Source organism: Temnothorax americanus, unplaced genomic scaffold (genome assembly GCF_048541705.1).
Source record: "Temnothorax americanus isolate GAGA-0224 unplaced genomic scaffold, ASM4854170v1 Scaffold9, whole genome shotgun sequence".
Classification (NCBI taxonomy): Eukaryota; Metazoa; Arthropoda; class Insecta; order Hymenoptera; family Formicidae; genus Temnothorax; species Temnothorax americanus.
The window spans coordinates 4,308,982-4,327,500 of record NW_027509812.1 but is presented as its reverse complement, the minus strand read 5'-3'; the positions used below and the strand labels follow the sequence as shown (position 1 = coordinate 4,327,500).

Genomic DNA, 18,519 nt, shown 5'->3' with positions numbered 1-18,519 from the left:
GTGGATATTTTCTGTAATATATAAATAATCGAGTCGATTAAATAATTGTTACGCGCATCGAACATCTTATTTGTTATTCAATTTAATATTTTTTTTAATTACTATTTTAAAAAAGTTTTTTACGTTAAAATAAACTTTAATCTAATTTTTCAATTTATTTCTTTACTACTATGATTCTGTAACAATCAAATATATTATCTAAATTAGAGCAGAAAAGAAAATAGACATATATATATATATATATATATATATATATATATACTATTGAGATATGTTATAAAATATCTAAGTTATAAGATGTCCATTGCCCATATTCTCAATTTTTCTTATATTTTTTCTTATGTATGGTATATCAAAATCTCTGCCTATTATTATTTTACTAGTTTATATACATATGAAATATTTTATCCTGAAAGAAGACCAAACGTACAAATCTCAAATTCTATTTAACAAAAACTTGGGAAGAAGAAATAAAGAAACGAATCTCTGAATATTAACAATTATTATTTTAACAATTTTTCCTTATTTTTCGCTGTGTGTGTGTGTGTGTTTATTGAAAAACTTTTAAATATAATTAATTATAATGTATTTTAATATGCTAAAATTCTAATATTTTATCATGATGATATCCTCATGATGTTCTTATTAAAATTCCTGAAAATTTTACTTGTCTATCAAAAAAAAGCTCGACAAAAAGTGTAACACGATAATATCTTTATAAAATTTTGAACACATTTTTTCTCTCACGAAAAACACTTTATTATTATCACCTTTTGCCGAGCTGGCTTTCTTTATTAGATGTATTTTCTAGTTTCTATTTTTTTTAATTATATTTATTCTGTAAATTTCAAGCAATTTATGTATATCTCAAAATTAAATAAATTAATAAATAATACGATTCTAAGATTAAATATGTTAATCTATATATTTGTTATTAGTTTATAAATATATTTTCAATCATTTATTTCAACGCAATAGATCTACGAGATGTTATATCCGTGCAAAAATAATACGTTCGTAATACTTTTGTGCTTTCAATTAAACATATATGATATACATATATATACATACATCATATTATTTGTAATATATTATATTTCATCACTGATATCGCCAATTATGGTTAAATAGCTTTTGCGCATTTACGTCGACTAAATTATGCGGTAGCTGTGATTTACCTATTTCGAGCTTATCTGAAGGTGCTCGGTACGGTACTCTACTGATAGCTCATCAATAATTAATTTCCAGACTCAGCTACTTATCTCCACAATTGATCTACTGAGTACAGAACGAGTAATTATCAATTACATGAAAAGTAAAATCATATCAGTAATTCTTTACAAGTTGCATTTTGTACTTCACATTAGAGTGTTTAACTTAGTATCAGCGCGCTATAAATTTATCTAAACAATTTAACCAACAGTTTAGTAAGTTTTATATCGATGTAAGAAACATATATATCATATTGTAATATATTATATATACAGTGGACAAAATAAAGCGTGACAAATTTTTATCTCCAAAAATATTGTTTCCAGAGATAAATGTTTCAAACAAAACTTCTTTGGTTTGAAGGGGGACACATGATTCCAATGCGAGTCACGTCATACCTAGATGTCGTTTTCAAGAAATTTTAAAGGCGATTAATTTTTTAAGTAAAACTTGATTTTTTGTTGTAGATCTTGAAAAGTTGTAGATCTCGTCGAGACGTTTTCAAAGCACTATAATAAAGCTCTCTTTCGTTAAGAATTTCTTGAGATATTTAAAATTTTCTTATATTTTTTTAATATAAAATATAAAATATCTCGCAAAGTATTTACACAATTTTCGACTTTACTTTCATACTTTTATACGTAAAATAATGAAAGAAATCAATTGTTGAAAAAAAAACAGAAACATTATTTTAAAAAATTCGATTACATTTTGTAGACGCATTCAATTTTGCAAAATTGCAAATGTAAAAATTAATATTATTATTCGCTTTCTTTCATTATTTTACGTATAAAAGTATAAAGGTAAAGTCATAGAAAAATAAATACTTCACGAAAGATTTTATATTTTATATTTAAAATATTATAACAAAATTTTTTTTATAAATATCTCAGGAAATTCTTAACGAAAGAAAGCTTTATTATAGTGCTTTGAAAACGTCTCGACGAGATCATTAATTTTTATCTCAAGGAAAAAAATCAGCTTTCATTTAAAAAATTAATCGCCTTTAAAACTTGAAAACGACATCTATGACGTGACTTGACGGACAAAATATAGCTTGACAAATGTAGTACATGAAGTATATAAAATAAAATAATTTAAAAAATTATATTAGTTTATAGGAATGTCGCTACATTCGAGAAATCGTTATTCCGTAGAACAATCTCGACAGCAACGACGCAATAACTTGGGAAGACCGATGAAACAAAATTGCACGCGTGAAGACGAAATTTAAGCGCTCAACTTGAAATTGCTCAGAGTTGGAATTATCACGAGTACGCGATCGGAGATTGCGCTACGCTCGAATTAGAGAGACGTTTTTCTTCTTTTTGCTCTTCTCTGAAATTTTCTCGACGCGCTCTAGGTCTATATATCACATCTTAGTATTTCAATTAAAAGCCACGGCACTGCCATAGTCGTATATATCAGAATGATTCTGACGTGTAGTTATAAAGTCAAACTACGGTACGAAGGGGTCGGTACAAACCGTGGGTGTGTTCTATGTGTTAAATCTCACATCAATAAAACCGACAGTTCCCAGACTCCCTGCCTCCTGTGCTTAATAACAGATCTGCGCGTATCGCGTGGGCAATATATATACCCGCATACCCCTACGCGCATAGGCACAATTGGGACAAGTAACACGCAGTTCGATCGGTCCATTCCTCACAGAAGGTCAGCTTTCCCTGGAGACGAAAAAGTTTTGCACAGTTAACGTCACTCTTTGTGCTGTGCATTTTGCTCGGCGCTAATTAAACTCGCAAATTGCGATGTACATTACTTCATTATATACATATTCGCGGCAATTTAATTTCTTATATACTTACTAAAGTTATTATACCTTGGCAGATACCAAATTTTATTCAACTTTTAATACGATGAGACTTACATATAATCTTCTTCTGAAAGAAACAAAATTTCTAGGAGAAATTAAAAAGCTTTAAAAAGAAATTAAATTATTCATATAAAACAATTTCATATTCAAATTTAATTTTGAATCAAAAAATTTATTTTTTACATTTTTTACATATAATGTTTTATGCAGATAGGATCTGAAACACTGTTAAAAGTTAACGTTATTATCAATATAATATGAGATTATTGTTGATATTCTGTTCATATCACTATTATTATCGTTTATGAATTAGCTTTATTAATATTTACTATTAACATTGTTCGCACGCGCAAGCGCACACGTTGCACGCACACATTATGCGCACGCGTAATCGATTAACACATATACAAATATGCATTAATGTTTTATCATGAAAAATAACATAATAACAAAAAATATTATGCAAATCCATACAAATCAGCGTAGCCTATAAATTCAAAGATAGCATAACAATATTATATATTAATAATAATATATCCGTCCATCCGCTAATAAACCATTATATTTATATATATTTCTCACATGTCGTCGACTATTAACGATCTCCCAACGCCATCTCTTTGGCATATCGTATTATCTGATCTTATAATCAATTTTTGTAAGAATGTTCTGGAAGCACCGTCCTAACCAAAAGTATATACAGGAAATATTAAAAAGCACCGATATTAATTCTCCATGGATCCAAAGACAAAAAATCTACATATATGTATAAATATAGTTACGGCAAATCTAATAGAATAGAATATAATGTGTAAAAGACGTAGATTTAGTGACTGTAAATAACTGTTAGTACCTTTTTTCCAAAAAATCTTGAAAAAAAACTTTTGTAAATCGTTTCAAATTTTGTTGCTATATTTTTTTTGTCGATGATCTACATGTGTGTAAAATATCATTATATTGGTGGCATTTTTAATGTTTTTAGTTTTGTGTACACTTTTCTCTGTAACACTGCAAGGTTACGTGTTAAAACTTGGACATTCAAAAATTGATAACTTTTTATCTAAATTGTGAATCGATCTAAAATTTAACTCCAAACTTTGAAAGAGAATACAGAATATGATATTACATTTTTAATCAACTTTGTAGCATTTTAACAAACTCTCCAGAACATTTTTAAATATAAGGTAAATGTACCAATGCCTGGACGCACGTACGTATTTTTCTTGTAATATATTTTTATCTCTGATTTTAATTCGCGTTATAGTTATTTAAAAACTAAAATGATAAAGGTGTCCAGACAGATTAGGTCTTAAGTGTCCCGGCATTGGTACGATTACCTTAAATCTATATTGATATTGATTAATGTGCATGTGTGTGTACGCGCGTGCGCTTAAAATCAAAAGGCAAAACGCGTGAGATGAAAAAAAATCGCTGATTGCCTCGCTGTAGTTAGAGATATTGAACCGTGCAATGATCGTGAGTTAAGATAATAACGATTGGTTAGGTTCGGTTGAGGGGATATAACAAGCGTCTTCCGCCGACAATTGCACGACGGTCCGTTTGTAAGTTACTCTGATGGCGTAAGTAAGTAAAGACGCCCGCATCTTGTCAGACAGGATGCACTCGACAAGCAATTTGTTCATCGCGTTTAATACCGATGCGTATTTAAAGATTGAAAATTTGAATTCGACGATTACATTCAATCCCGTTAAATCAAAGTTCAAGGTCATCTCATTTTGTAAATTGTGCGCATTCGTAATAATAATGATTGCAGTCAAATAGAATATGCTTCAGAATTTGCTTACTCAAACTGCACACTTCGAGTAATTTTAGTTTGATTAAGTTTCTAGATTTCTAATCAATAATAATAATAATAACAACCATAACAATACGACAGAAAGCCAGTACTCTAGCAGATTTGCATATATGTAACACTTAGCCCTAAGTTCATTAAAAATTTGAAAAATTGCAAAAAAAATTGTAACAATCAAATAAAAAATTGACAAAAAAATCATTATTTCAGTTATACGTTTTAAAATAAAAAACAAAAAAATAGGAAATACCAGTAAAATGTATTTAAATTTTACTCACAATCAGTTAAATACCAATAATATATGTTTGCTCGTGTTTAATTTGTATTTATTTCCAGTTAGCTATTAGCATATGAAGTACACCATTCTCGACTTCATGAGAACTTGACGCAAGTCTGAGAAATAATTTATTATCTCCTGCCAGCAGCAACATAATTTACCGTAAGCCGAAACCGCTCTCCGATTCCAATTGATCTCAATTTTTAATGTTAGCGAGCAAATTGTATTCGGTAACTCGCTATACGACAATCCACGAGCATTAATCGGTCCTTTCATTTTACCTTTATAATCTACGATATACGCAATGCTAGTAGTATATGTACTATATATTCCCTTTGTAGTCCGCTCATGAATATTACATTGACTACTACCGGTTAGTACGATCACTAAATTCCAGTAAACAAACGAATAAACGCATTTGACTATGAATTGTTACATTGCCATAAATTCAATGCGTTCTTTTACACTCAATAAAGTAAATAATACACTAGTCAATTTCTGGAAAACAAGATATCACACACCAAAGATAATTTTTCTTCCCCGATCTGGTGGCGTGTGCTCAATATCTCTTTCGTAAATTGTAAATTTAATTATACATACGCATTAGAGAAAAATACAAATTTTTTTACAAATATATAGATAACACTAGGGGTAGCCTCGATTTTTTTCCCCACTCGAACAGAATATTTGATATACTAATTCTACAGTTCTTCACGTTTACTATTCTTAGAATTTGCCAATAAACTATGCGTCTAACAAAATATATGTAACGCATATAATAAAACACAAAAAAATTAATGAGATAGTTTCTTGTGCATAATCTGGCTTCTATGCTGTAATTTTCAATTACAAGTCTATATACAATATCTAAACTAAAAAAAACCATAATCTCTCTCTCTCTCTATATATATATGTAGGTCTGGAAGTATGTTCCGGGACTTTTATTTTTGATATCGGTATATTCCGGGACATTTGGCAGTTTCCAGGACTGTCCTGGAAAAAATTGATGTCCTACGGCATTTTTCGGGACAGTTTTTTGAATCTGATTACATATATATGCGTTATATTCCAGGACTGTACATTTCAAAAAACGTAAACAGTCCCGGAACATACCTCTGGACCTACATATATATATATATATATATATATATACATATATAAAAGAAGAAACATTTCAATTACAAAAAATTATTTTAGAGAGTTTTTTAAAAGTGAAATAATTATTACAGCGTCATTTTTCACTATGCCCCACAGCTTGCCATATGCTTGTACAATTCGTACAATTGCAAAAATCTTGTCCGTCAAGACCAAATCTACTATTATGATTGAAACTATAGTATCATTATTTGAACATCTCTAACAAGAAACATTGGTTGTTTTTTTTTCTTTTAATTTAACACGTACTTAGATGATAAAATGTTTTCTATATATCATATCTTGTTGCAAATCTCAATGAATCTCATCAGAGAATTGCCCAAAACTATTAACCATAATGATATAAGAGAAATCGTAACCTATATACGACTCGGAGATAAAAATTCTCATGGCACAAATCCTCTTTCATTTTTTTCGCGAGAAACGCCAAGATTGACACTCGCGTTCCATCGAAACTCGTAACGAGATTATCGATGATCAAGGCTCAATTTTGCACTCGCGTGGGAAAAATTACAACACCAGGTGTGTCGGAGTGTCATAAATTTAATACAATTATCGGCAACCAGGCGAGAATTTTTCGCGAAACAGGACGCGCGAGGCCGGGACGAAGGATGGGGATAGAATCGGAAATTGCGAACCAAGCTAAACGAAAATAACCGGGACCGACATGCAGGTCATTGTTTACGTCACTAGACGACTCTCGCAATCTTTATTCTGCGCTTTCCACGATGGTCCTTCTTCATTTGCACACAGATCGACTCGAACGAAGATTGGCGCATGCCCTGACCTTTCATACGCAAACGCAATTATACGGCAACTGTATCGCGCCTATAAGATATAATTTTTAGGCTGTCTGTTTCACCAAAAATCTTTATCCTCTTTTCAGGCGACCAAACAAACTTGTCCGTTGGTGAACAAATTCGCCTTTTTATTCATTATATGCTTCTAAAGAAAAACGCGATAATCGGAGAGCAACAACCAGCAGTGTCGCGCATATGATACTCGAATGTTTTCGGCGTTAACAATAATAAGAATAAAATAGATGATGAGATCAATGATAAATCTAAAGGAGCTTGATCTAAGAAAGACGAATACGATTTTTCATATAGATGTGTACCTATATGTCGATTGATGTAAGCGCGTAAGAAAATACCTACCAATTGAATAAAAGAATACACCTGTTACAATAAATGATTCGATAATATGAAGCTAGCAGCGGGAGCTAGCAGCGGAACGTCCCGCGGACAGGGCCGAATATCATATGGGTTTCTCAGAGGGTCCGAACGTATCGTAGGTTAATTATTATTAGCCGCTGGGCTTTTCTTAAATATTATCAATTAATGAAGATTAAATTTATTTATATATAAATGTTTTTTACAATATTCAAACTGTTTTTTCATCGGTTTGATATAAAAACATGTTTTAATTATTATAGATTATTCGATAAATAATTGTAGAACATAGCAAAGAACGATTTTCTCCAAATTTTTAGGGAATCACGTCCTTGTGACAACAAAACGATTCAGCAAGTATTTGGGACAATCCGCGGTTTCCCTTAATTGTTATTAATTTCTTATGCGTATGTATAATTTTACGGTCTCTTGTAGGTTTATCGCCGTGCACGCTGTGAAATTAGCGCGAGAGCAATAAAATTCATAATTCTCATATAATAGTGTTCGTATATAATGAAATAAGCGAATGCAAAAAATTACTTTGACAAACCATTATGGTTACCGGGAATAGTTATTTCCCCCCGAAAATATAATATGTTTAATAAATTAATAAAACGAAGTGCATCTAAAGAAATTTTAAGAGCTAATCTTGCAATATATGTCGCTACATTTTGTGTTTCGCGAGGTAGAAGAGCACCTCGCGAGGTACAGAAGCACCCTCGCCTTTGTCGGGACATCGGCGATTTCGTTGTAGTTTATCGCCGTGCACGCTGTGAAATTAGCGCGAAAGCAATAAAATTCATAATTCTCATATAAAAGTGTTCGTATTTAATGAAATAAGCAAATGCGAAAGATTACTTTGACAAATCATTATGGTTACCGGAATAGTTATTTTACCCCGAAAATATAATATGTTTAATAAATTAATAAAACGAAGTGCTTCTAAAGAAATTTTAAGAACTAATCTTGCAATATATGTCGCTACATTTTGTGTTTCGCGAGGTAGAGGAGCGCCTCGCGAGGTTAGAGGAGCACATTTTGTGTTTCGCGAGGTAGAAAAGCACCTCGCGAGGTAAAAAAGCACCTCGCAAGGTAGAAAAGCACCTCGCGAGGTAGAAAATCACATCGCGAAATAAAAAAGCACCTCGCAAGGTAGAGAAGCACCTCGCGAGATAGAGGAGCACCCTCGCCTTTGTCCGGGACATCGACGAGTTCGTTGTAGGTTTATCGCCGTGCACGCTGTGAAATTAGCGCGAGAACAATAAAATTCATAATTCTCATATAATAGTGTTCGTATTTAATGAAATAAGCGAATGCAAAAGATTACTTTAACAAATCATTATGGTTACCAAAATAGTTATTACCCCAAAAATATAATATGTTTAATAAATTAATAAAACGAAGTGCTTCTAAAGAAATTTTAAGAGCTAATCTTGCAATATATGTCGCTACATTTTGTGTTTCGCGAGGTAGAAAAGCACCTCGCGAGGTAGAAAATCACATCGCGAGGTAGAAAAGCACCTCGCAAGGTAGAGAAGCACCCCGCGAGGTAGAGGAGCACATTTTGTGTTTCGCGAGGTAGAAAAGCACCTCGCAAGGTAAAAAAGCACCTCGCAAGGTAGAGAAGCACCTCGCGAGATAGAGGAGCACCCTCGCCTTTGTCCGGGACATCGACGATTTCGTTGTAGGTTTATCGCCGTGCACGCTGTAAAATTAGCGCGAGAACAATAAAATTCATAATTCTCATATAATAAAGTTCGTATTTAATGAAATAAGCGAATGCGAAAGATTACTTTGACAAATCATTATGGTTACCGGAATAGTTATTACCCCGAAAATATAATATGTTTAATAAATTAATAAAACGAAGTGCTTCTAAAGAAATTTTAAGAGCTAATCTTACAATATATGTCGCTACATTTTGTGTTTCGCGAGGTAGAAAAGCACCTCGCGAGGTTAGAGGAGCACCTCGCGAGGTACAGAAGCACCCTCGCCTTTGTCGGGACATCGGCGATTTCGTTGTAGGTTTATCGCCGTGCACGCTGTGAAATTAGCGCGAGAACAATAAAATTCATAATTCTCATATAATAGTGTTCGTATTTAATGAAATAAGAGAATGCAAAAGATTACTTTGACAAATCATTATATGGTTTCCGGAATAGTTATTACCGAAAATATATAATATGTTTAATAAATTAATAAAACGAAGTGCTTCTAAAGAAATTTTAAGAGCTAATCTTGCAATATATGTCGCTAATCATGTCAGTGTAGCGAAGAATGTTAAAACCTCCTCTAAAAGATCTTAGAAGATTGTGAGAACTCTTTATAATACATCACGTATATATTAATTTATCTCTATAAAATAGAACAAAATCTGCCAATTAATCTATCAATGTTCAAAGACATTCTATAGAAACTTTGTAATAGATAAATTGTCGTCTTAGCCGAGATTACTTCTCTCCTCATTCCAATGAGTCCCTAGAGTCAAATGGCTATACCACTAACAATATTATATTGCACGCATCACCAATCTCATGAAAAAATTGAGATTTTCTGATCCTTATTCTCTAGCTCCAAACAATGTATACGACGAATATATTCGCAGAATCCCTTTAGAAGCTTTTTAGAAGAAATAATTTTTAATAGTAGGTAAAACATAAAAAATCACATATTTATGAATTGTACGTTATAAAAGAATGAAAGAGTTAGAATCGTGGAATTTTCAATATCTTTATCTGAAAGACGCGATACTCTATCACTGTTTAAATATCGTACGTACATACGTAAACGTATAAGAAAAAATTTCAGAGAACATATATAAAAATATAATTTCCAAACAAAAATTAGTTGGCATAATATTGGCTGCGAGATATAAATTTCCGTTATGTATATAATATTACACATTGCACAAATAAAATATTAGAGGCAGCTTTGTAATGCATCGCCATTTTGTCTTTTCTTCTGGCATATTTCTCGCATATATATACGTATAAACGTTACGCATGTGAGAAAATTACACACGTGTAATAAACACGTGTACGCGTACGAGAATGATAAATTGTAATTTTTCTGGCTGGTATATGTATTCCGTTGAGCAACTACTTGTGAGTACGCATGCAGGCTAACACTTGATAGTTAACCAAATAATGGTTAAACAACCGATCACACAGTGGTGCGTCTATCTTACGACTAGCTACCGCTATCCGAGGTTTGCGAAAACGATCACGTAGATTCGTCGAGCCGCTTGCGTGAACCACCCCCAGCGATTCCGAGCCCGGGTAGATTCGTAAGAAATCGATATACGCGGCGAACCTGCCACCTGCTGGCAACCTCGGTCCACCCTCGTGCAGGTTGCTCCAGTAGCTTCTTTGCGCGTTTATTTCCAGGAGACAGAGGCCAACCCCTTAAAAGTCCAAGGTTTTCCCCGGGATTGTAGGATAAAGGCCTCGAGCCGTTCACTGGCTCGATACGATTATCCCCCTTAACCCGAGGACGCCGCGCCGCGGCCTACCCCAACGAGCTACCTGCCTCTGCCTCCGTCATTTGCCTGAACAACGAATGCGAGCGATGACTCCGTCAGAGCGAGCTTCCTGTCGCTCATTGTCAATCGCTATATGCAAAACGGAATACATCACACACAGATATGCAATATAGCGTTATAGGAGGCAAAATGCCGACGCATTCTTAATTTACTTGGAAAAATAGAAGCAAACAACTTTCGTAAAAGTTGGTCGCATATATCAGATTTACGAGTAAAAATTTTCTTCACGTAATAACTTTAACAATATGTTGATCCGAATTCTTTGGATCGGATATGATACGTTGATATATATTCTCGAACGATGCTATATACATTTTTATTCGATAAGTCTATTCTAAACCGGAAATGCTGAATAAATTTAGATACCGCCGCAAATCTTTTGCGCAGTAAAATAAAAAAATCTCTCTCAATTTTTCTCCATGCACTTTGCAAGCAAACCGATATAATCGATTCCTTCAAATTCTTTAATTAATTTTGAATTAATTTTTCCTGTTCAAAAGTGTCAAAGTGTGCTCGTAACGTAGGTACTCGTAACGATTTTTAAATTATAAAAAACCGCGATTGTGTAGGACTCGCGTAAAAAAAAAACTTGGAAAACTAGAAAATAAATAATAATATCGTTATACACGTTTACGATTTATAATATCCTAATTAAAGCCTAGAAAAATTACATTGTTATTTTGTTATTTCACATCTAATCTCTCTCAATATCAATGAAATTCGTGTGTTTTCAAGTCTAATATTAAACAGAACATGTGTACATAAATTAACAGAGAAGAGAAATCACTGAATCAATTGTTCGGCACCTATTAGTTCATTATTGAATGACATCCTTCGCAGATGACATTTGAGTCAAATTATAAATAAAATGGCAAACCGGAGCACAAGCTACAAATGTAACAAATAAATTTCCTAAATATACATCGTGACCCACAAAATGTATTTAGCATTGATCGTCTCTTTTTGACACTTAAATAATAGATCAAAGTTTATAAATATCGACTCGACGAATCGAAAGTCTACGAGCTATAAGCCGAAAATATTTAAGTTATATAAAGCAACGTTATCTTCTCAAAATTGTAAAATACTTTTATGAATTGATAATTGTCACATTGCTTTATTATGTACTTTTTATGTTTTTGTATTACGTAATGTTTTATATTTATATATGTCTATTAAAAATGATATGAATATATCTCAAAATCAATTCCTTACTTTTTTTGTAGGTACTTACTTTTCAATTTCTACATACATAAAGATTAAATCATAATTATATGGACGAGAGAGTCATACGTATAAAAGAAACGAGAAGAATAAATATTAATTAAAAATATATGTGAAATCTTTTCTAAATACACAATCTTTTATATTTAAATACATTTTAGGCATATATATATATATATATATATATATATATATATCTTTTACATAATAGTTGTGTGTGTGTGTGTGTGTGTGTGTGTGTGTGTGTGTGTGTGTGTGTGTGTGTGTGTGTGTGTGTGTGTGTGTGTGTGTGTGTGTGTGTGTGTGTGTGTGTGTGTGTGTGTGTGTACGCGTATAATCGAAAAGACATCACTTTAATTTCCATTTCAAACTCTGCTCTCTCTCTTTGTGTTCACTTCGCAAATGACGTTAACGAGCGTGGCGACGCGACGGCGACGCGCCATAAGCGCCATCGTTAATTTCAAAAAACGGGCTTCTCGTCGAGCATCTATATCAACAAATTTCTTTATTAAGATATTGCACAATTAAACCAAATTTAAGTAAAAAGGTAGGCGCGAATGTCACGCGACTCTCTCTTTCTCTCTCTTGATCGCTTTGTATTTAATAAAATATTTCCTCCTCTTTTCGTTCATCGCGATAAAACATATGCCTATTGCCTACGTATATAACTCTACATCTACACGCGTAATATGAAAAGAGAGAGGACACTCTTCTCAAACTCCTTAAACTCCTTGAACTCTAACGAGAGAGAGAGAGAGAGAGAGAGAGAGAGAGAGAGAGAGAGAGAGAGAGAGAGAGAGAGAGAGAGAGAGAGAGAGAGATTAAACAGAGAGCTCGGAGCAGCACAGTACAAGTGAGCAGCAATACTGCAGTAAAACTATACCAACCTATTTAAATTTAACTTTATTTGCGTTTATATAAAAAAAATTTTCCTCCATAGGAAAACTGTTTTTAACTCTCAAACTGTGCGTTATGAATTGTTGTACACTTATAATATATCCACAGATTATATATTAGGAATTTCTTTGACGATAAATCACTCTTTATACGTATTATACATTACGCCATTGTTATTATATAAAAATGGAAGCAGATCGAAACTAATACTCGGTAATAAAAGAGAAACGAAGAAATTAATTCATTAACTCCAAAAAATTAACCGGACGTGTTAGATCGAATACGAATCAAGTGATATCCAATTAAATTATCACTATAAAAAATTTGCCGCATCTAATTAGAAAATGCCTGGATAAAAGTAAATCTCAGATGCTCTATATAAAGTCTCGTGAAGCTTCGCAATGCTCATTCCACTTTTCCACCCCAAATATTCTTCTATCATTCCGCTCTTTTATTCAAAGGAAGTATTTGCACAAAATTTAAATGAGATTAAAGCACGACGCCGCGGTTTCAAAAGTTTCAAAAGTTTTGTCCCACCCCACCCCATCCCACACCCATTACACGTCACGCACAATTTCGCGATTGGAGCTGCCTTAGCTGCCTATAGCGAAAGTCTCATCGAGTACTCGCGCCCGCGCCAGCGTCATCCCAGCTTGACGCGTAACATGACTAATATGAAACGATGCGTTATCGCGCGCGCGGCGCGGCGACCTTCTTCAAGTCGGAAAAGATTAAACTGGGAGAAAGAAAACGCGGCACGAAAGAGTCACGAAAGAGGCGCGTCTCGCGTCTCGCGTCTCGCGTTTGTATGTACCGAGACACGAGACACGAGGAGCAGGAGCGGCTGCGGGTGTTGCGTTCGCACAGATATTGATCGCTCGGGTCACGCAACAGGCTGCTCGTCAGGACACCACCACTCGTCAGATTGTCCTCCAAGGTAGCAACTCGGCTGAAGGACCCTCTCCGTAACCCGCGGAGTCGAGAACCCGCAATAATTTATAAGACGAAGCGCGAATAAGCCGTCCGCGCCCCGTCGCGGTCGCGCGATCGGTACTTATACGATCAAACGTTACAATAAAAGCGCCGCGTACTCGGCCATGCCGCGTTCCCGTGCCTTGCCGATTCGTGGCCATTGTCGATCGCTCTGACGACGTTTAACAACGTCCGTCCTAGTAAATCTCGCCGGGTCGGCTCGCGGCTGAGCGAACGTAGGTGCGCGAAGAGAACGGATGGCGATAGATGATCTCTGTGTAGAAGATACGATACGCACACAAGAATTTTTCGTCCGCGATATTATCGCGTGAACGATGTTTGTGTAAAAGAGCCGTACATCGACTCTTCTTCTTTCGCGTTCAAGGAAACGTTTTATTTATTTATTTATTTTTTCGTTTTCGTCAGAACAACCAATGATAATAAATCGATTTTGTCAATTTCCCAAATTCTGTCTAGGGAAGAAGGAAATTATGATATTTTGTACGCGACGAGTAAATTTACGTGGCACATCGATCGGTACACGATGCAAACTTTGATTTATTCAATAATAATTCAGGACAAAAAATATTTATTTTTATTCTGGAGAAAAAGACGCGCGTTACAGTACTTTACGGTATAAAATTCATAAAACGTATAATTGTAAAAAGTTGAAATACCGCTTAACAAATAAACTATAATACGTATAAAAGAAAGCAAACGAAAAATGAGTCGCTCAATCGCAGTATCACTGGACAACGTATGTACAAGGGCGATATTGGATAACGACCTGCACGGATCATTTATTACAACATTCGAAATAATCTCTGTGTGTGTCTCGCTGCGCGAATCGAATCCTTTGAATATGACCGGGCAATACATATATAATAAAAAGAAGCAGCTCGAAGCCGTCCTTTGAAGCTGTGCCGTTTTACGCAAGATTGAAATTGCATCCCTGCCGCGCGGCAAGGGAACGGACGACCGGTAAGCAGCTAGTGTCTCTTCCGGAAGACCGAGCTTCGGTTCTTATATCGTTTATAGTTCTTACCTTATCGTTCCGTTCAGCGCATTGCTGGGCATTGCGGTACACGTTTCCATTCATCTGCCATTTTCTCTCCATCTTCTCTCTCTCTCTCTCTCTCTCTCTCTCTCTCTCTCTCTCTCTAGCTCTCTCTATCTAGTGCCGGAGTCGACCATGTATCCGATCGAGATCGAGGGCCGGGATGCGGCCAAATGCAGCCAGATGTGGCACGCCTGCAAGTATAGAACGCATCATCTATCTCGAATCTTTTTCATAATTTTATCTGGAAAACGTGCGTCCCTGATATCAAAAGATATTAAATTATCATTATCCAAGTATCGGCCACTGATCAATTAGATTTCGCGAGCCTTTTCTATACGCTACACGAGCATAGTACACGGCATACTTGTATATACGCATGGCACGGGCAATATTGGACGTGCATGGATAAGATAATGATTTTGTCGCTGATAACGTTTTGGAATTTCGATACTCATCGCGCAGTTTGTTGACTCTCAATATGTCGTTGATAAAATTTTTATCGCGATAGATACCGCGGTAAATAATATGCATGCAAGACTCCTTATTACCAGTTAAACGAGTCACTCTTTCCGTTTCAGAGTCGATCCGTCTCGCGTCCGCCCGTGCCCGCCGCGCGTCGCCGCGTCGCCGCGTTCTGCAAATGGAAGGGGAACATGATCAATATGGCGGAAGCCGCGGAAGCGCTCGTCTCCCGAGCCCGAGGCCCGCTCCCGCGCGGTCGCGGTCAGCTTCTCGCGCCAAAGTGCGCCGCCGCGCCGCGCCGCGCCGCGCCGCGTCAACTTGGCGATTGCGATTATGCATCTTTCGTACTGCGATCGAGGAGGAAATATTGTATTCTATTTTGTAATCTAACGAATAGGCGTATTAATATTTTTGCCAGATACCCGCGATATTCGCGACAATCGCGACATTGATACGTGAAAAATACGCGCGACGCGCGACGCGCGCGCTTTCGACCGAACAAGTACGTGTATCGCGAAATAGATACTTTTACAAATCATTGATACCCGAACGCTGAATCTGCCTCGGTAAATAATGAATGCGAGGTTAATAAACGTTAGACTCTTACCATTGCAATTAAACAACCCGCGACGCCACACGCCACTCGCCACTCGCCACTCTTTCCAGGGGCCCCGATCCGTTCCGTGTTCCGTGACTTCCGTGGCCCGTGCCCGGCCCGCCCGGTCCCCGAGTCCCCGGTCCGCCAAGCCGCCGAGCGTTCTGGAAATGGAAGGGGAACGTAATCGACATGGCGGAGGCGCTTCGCTTCGTGTTGGCGATTGAGGCGCCGCGCCGCGCGTCTCTCTGTTGAACTCTCGCGCGCGCGTTTTTATATATTCGCGTTCATGTTCACGCACTTTTCTCATTTTAACAATAATCAATGCTATACGCTTGCCTTGTATAGCGGTCGTTCTTTCGCATTATTCTCGGCCGAATAAATCTTGTGAAAATATACGTTTTGATCGAGGTTTTGATATATAAATCAATGTGCGCGAATGCCTGATAATCTAAGCGATTGTTAAACGTCGTTACACACAAAGAATATAAATATTAAATATATACACAGCAGGGTTGATACAGATCGATTTTGCTTATCGCTTGCTAATTAAATATACACGATGAGTCGCGAAGCAATCAAAATTTTTCAAATTACGCATATTTGGATTTACTTTCGAATTTTTCTCCGATTAAAACAGGGAAGCTGTTGAAATAGAGCTTTGCCATTGCAATTTATTAATTATCACTTGCCAAATGTATTTTATATCCAAGTTCCAAGTTTCATTAAATCTATATATTCTTATCTACGTATCTTTATTTAAAACAATACCGATATCAGAAAGAAACATTACTGCGCCGGCACCGAAGCAATTAATTCTCAACGGTCAACGGTCAACGCGAAAATTATGAGCGTAGCGTGGACACGCAGACTTCGGAACTCGGGACTCTCGGGAGACAGTTTATCGACAGTTTCGGACAATGGGTACGCGACACCGCGAGTGACGGTAACCACAACCACAACGGCACAACGCTGACAACGCCGCGGCGCCGGCGCGGCTGCCCTCAGGAGTCTCAGGTCTCAAGTTTCTCCGTTGACTCTGTTCTCTCTGGTTCTCTCTGATCACTGGTTGTCACTGGTCACTGGTGCAGGTATACGTGTGCGTGATACGTGTCACCGCCACCGCTCACCGCCGTCACCCTCGCCGGAACGGGACACGGGACACGGGACTGGACTTACCGGACTTGATCCTTTGCCTTGACCCACCCCGGACCCAGACTCACCGGTACTTGCCACTTGTCACGCGTCAAATTTTCAAACTACATTTTTAACCAACTACATCTCTAATATTTTGCACCAAGGTCGATAAACATGACGGCGTTGACAGTGCTATATAAATTTTGGTCGGAGTACGCGAAGAATACACCCAAGAAACTCAAGATCATCGATGCGTACTTATTGTACGTGTTTCTGACGGGTGTTATCCAGTTTGTCTATTGTTGTCTCGTCGGCACCTTTCCTTTCAATAGTTTTCTCAGTGGTTTCATATCCTGCGTATCTTGCTTCGTTCTAGGAGGTAATTACAACGCTCGTTAAATGCTCGTTTAACGTACGCGTTACGTACTTATTACACACGTATCTTTGCTTCTACTTGCCGCGAGCGTGCTTCAACCCGCATGTATTATACCGTTGTTGCCATCCATATGCGTGCAAATACAAATAGCGTGGAGAATTGTTTGTTCTCTTTTATCTTTTTCTTTTTTATCTTTTTTTAATTTTTTATTTTTTTTTATTTTTTGCATATTGCGTAATTAATACGAATTTCGGTACGCCAAAATACGATACGTTGGGTCTGTTTTTTATTGCTGAACTGGCTGCCACCTCCTTCGTCCAATATGGAGTCAAAAAGATGAATTCTGAACCTCTGAACTATATAGTGCAGCCAGTTCAATGTCAGCGATAGAAAACGGGCCCTTTGTCTCACGTTTGAGTAATTGTCGAATCCTATTATCCTCGCGTCTGTTTCACGTAGGTTAAGTTGTTTGATGGCTTTACATTTTTGTTTTTCAGTTTGCCTTCGATTGCAAGTTAATCCACAAAATCGAAGTCAATTTCACGGTATAAGCCCGGAAAGAGGATTTGCAGACTTCATTTTTGCACATATTATTTTACATATCGTTATAATGAACTTCATTGGATAAGACTGTAACGTATAATTCAAATAGGTAATCGTCATTTTCGAGAATAAATTTTATCTGATATATATATATATATATATATATAATATATGTTTTTCTACCGTTATTCTCTATTTTTCATTTGAACATCTCGTAACTGATCAATAAAATTAATGAAAATAATTCCA

At 36.0% G+C, this 18,519-nt stretch overlaps 1 protein-coding gene and 1 long non-coding RNA gene across 3 annotated transcripts in view; one reads left to right on the top strand and one right to left on the bottom strand.

The window, feature by feature from the left end:
• Positions 1-18,417, top strand: part of Dad1 (dolichyl-diphosphooligosaccharide--protein glycosyltransferase subunit) — a 183,369-nt gene extending 164,952 nt beyond the window's left edge. Inside the window, exons 2-4 of one of the 2 annotated variants that reach the window (XM_077424832.1) lie at positions 17,347-17,439; positions 17,516-17,730; positions 18,225-18,417. In XM_077424832.1, the coding sequence (XP_077280958.1) occupies positions 17,526-17,730; positions 18,225-18,355 (336 nt within the window). In that variant the 5' untranslated portion in view covers positions 17,347-17,439; positions 17,516-17,525 and the 3' untranslated portion in view covers positions 18,356-18,417. Of the gene's footprint in view, positions 1-17,270; positions 17,440-17,515; positions 17,731-18,224 lie in introns of those variants that run through there. The other variant, XM_077424833.1, reaches the window with a different exon arrangement.
• LOC143907822 (uncharacterized) lies at positions 15,143-17,322 on the bottom strand. Its single transcript, XR_013259975.1, has 3 exons — positions 16,986-17,322; positions 16,227-16,378; positions 15,143-15,348 (listed from the first exon to the last, which is right to left on the bottom strand). It is a non-coding gene; the product is annotated as an uncharacterized LOC143907822 (long non-coding RNA).
• Positions 18,418-18,519: the final 102 nt, after the last annotated feature.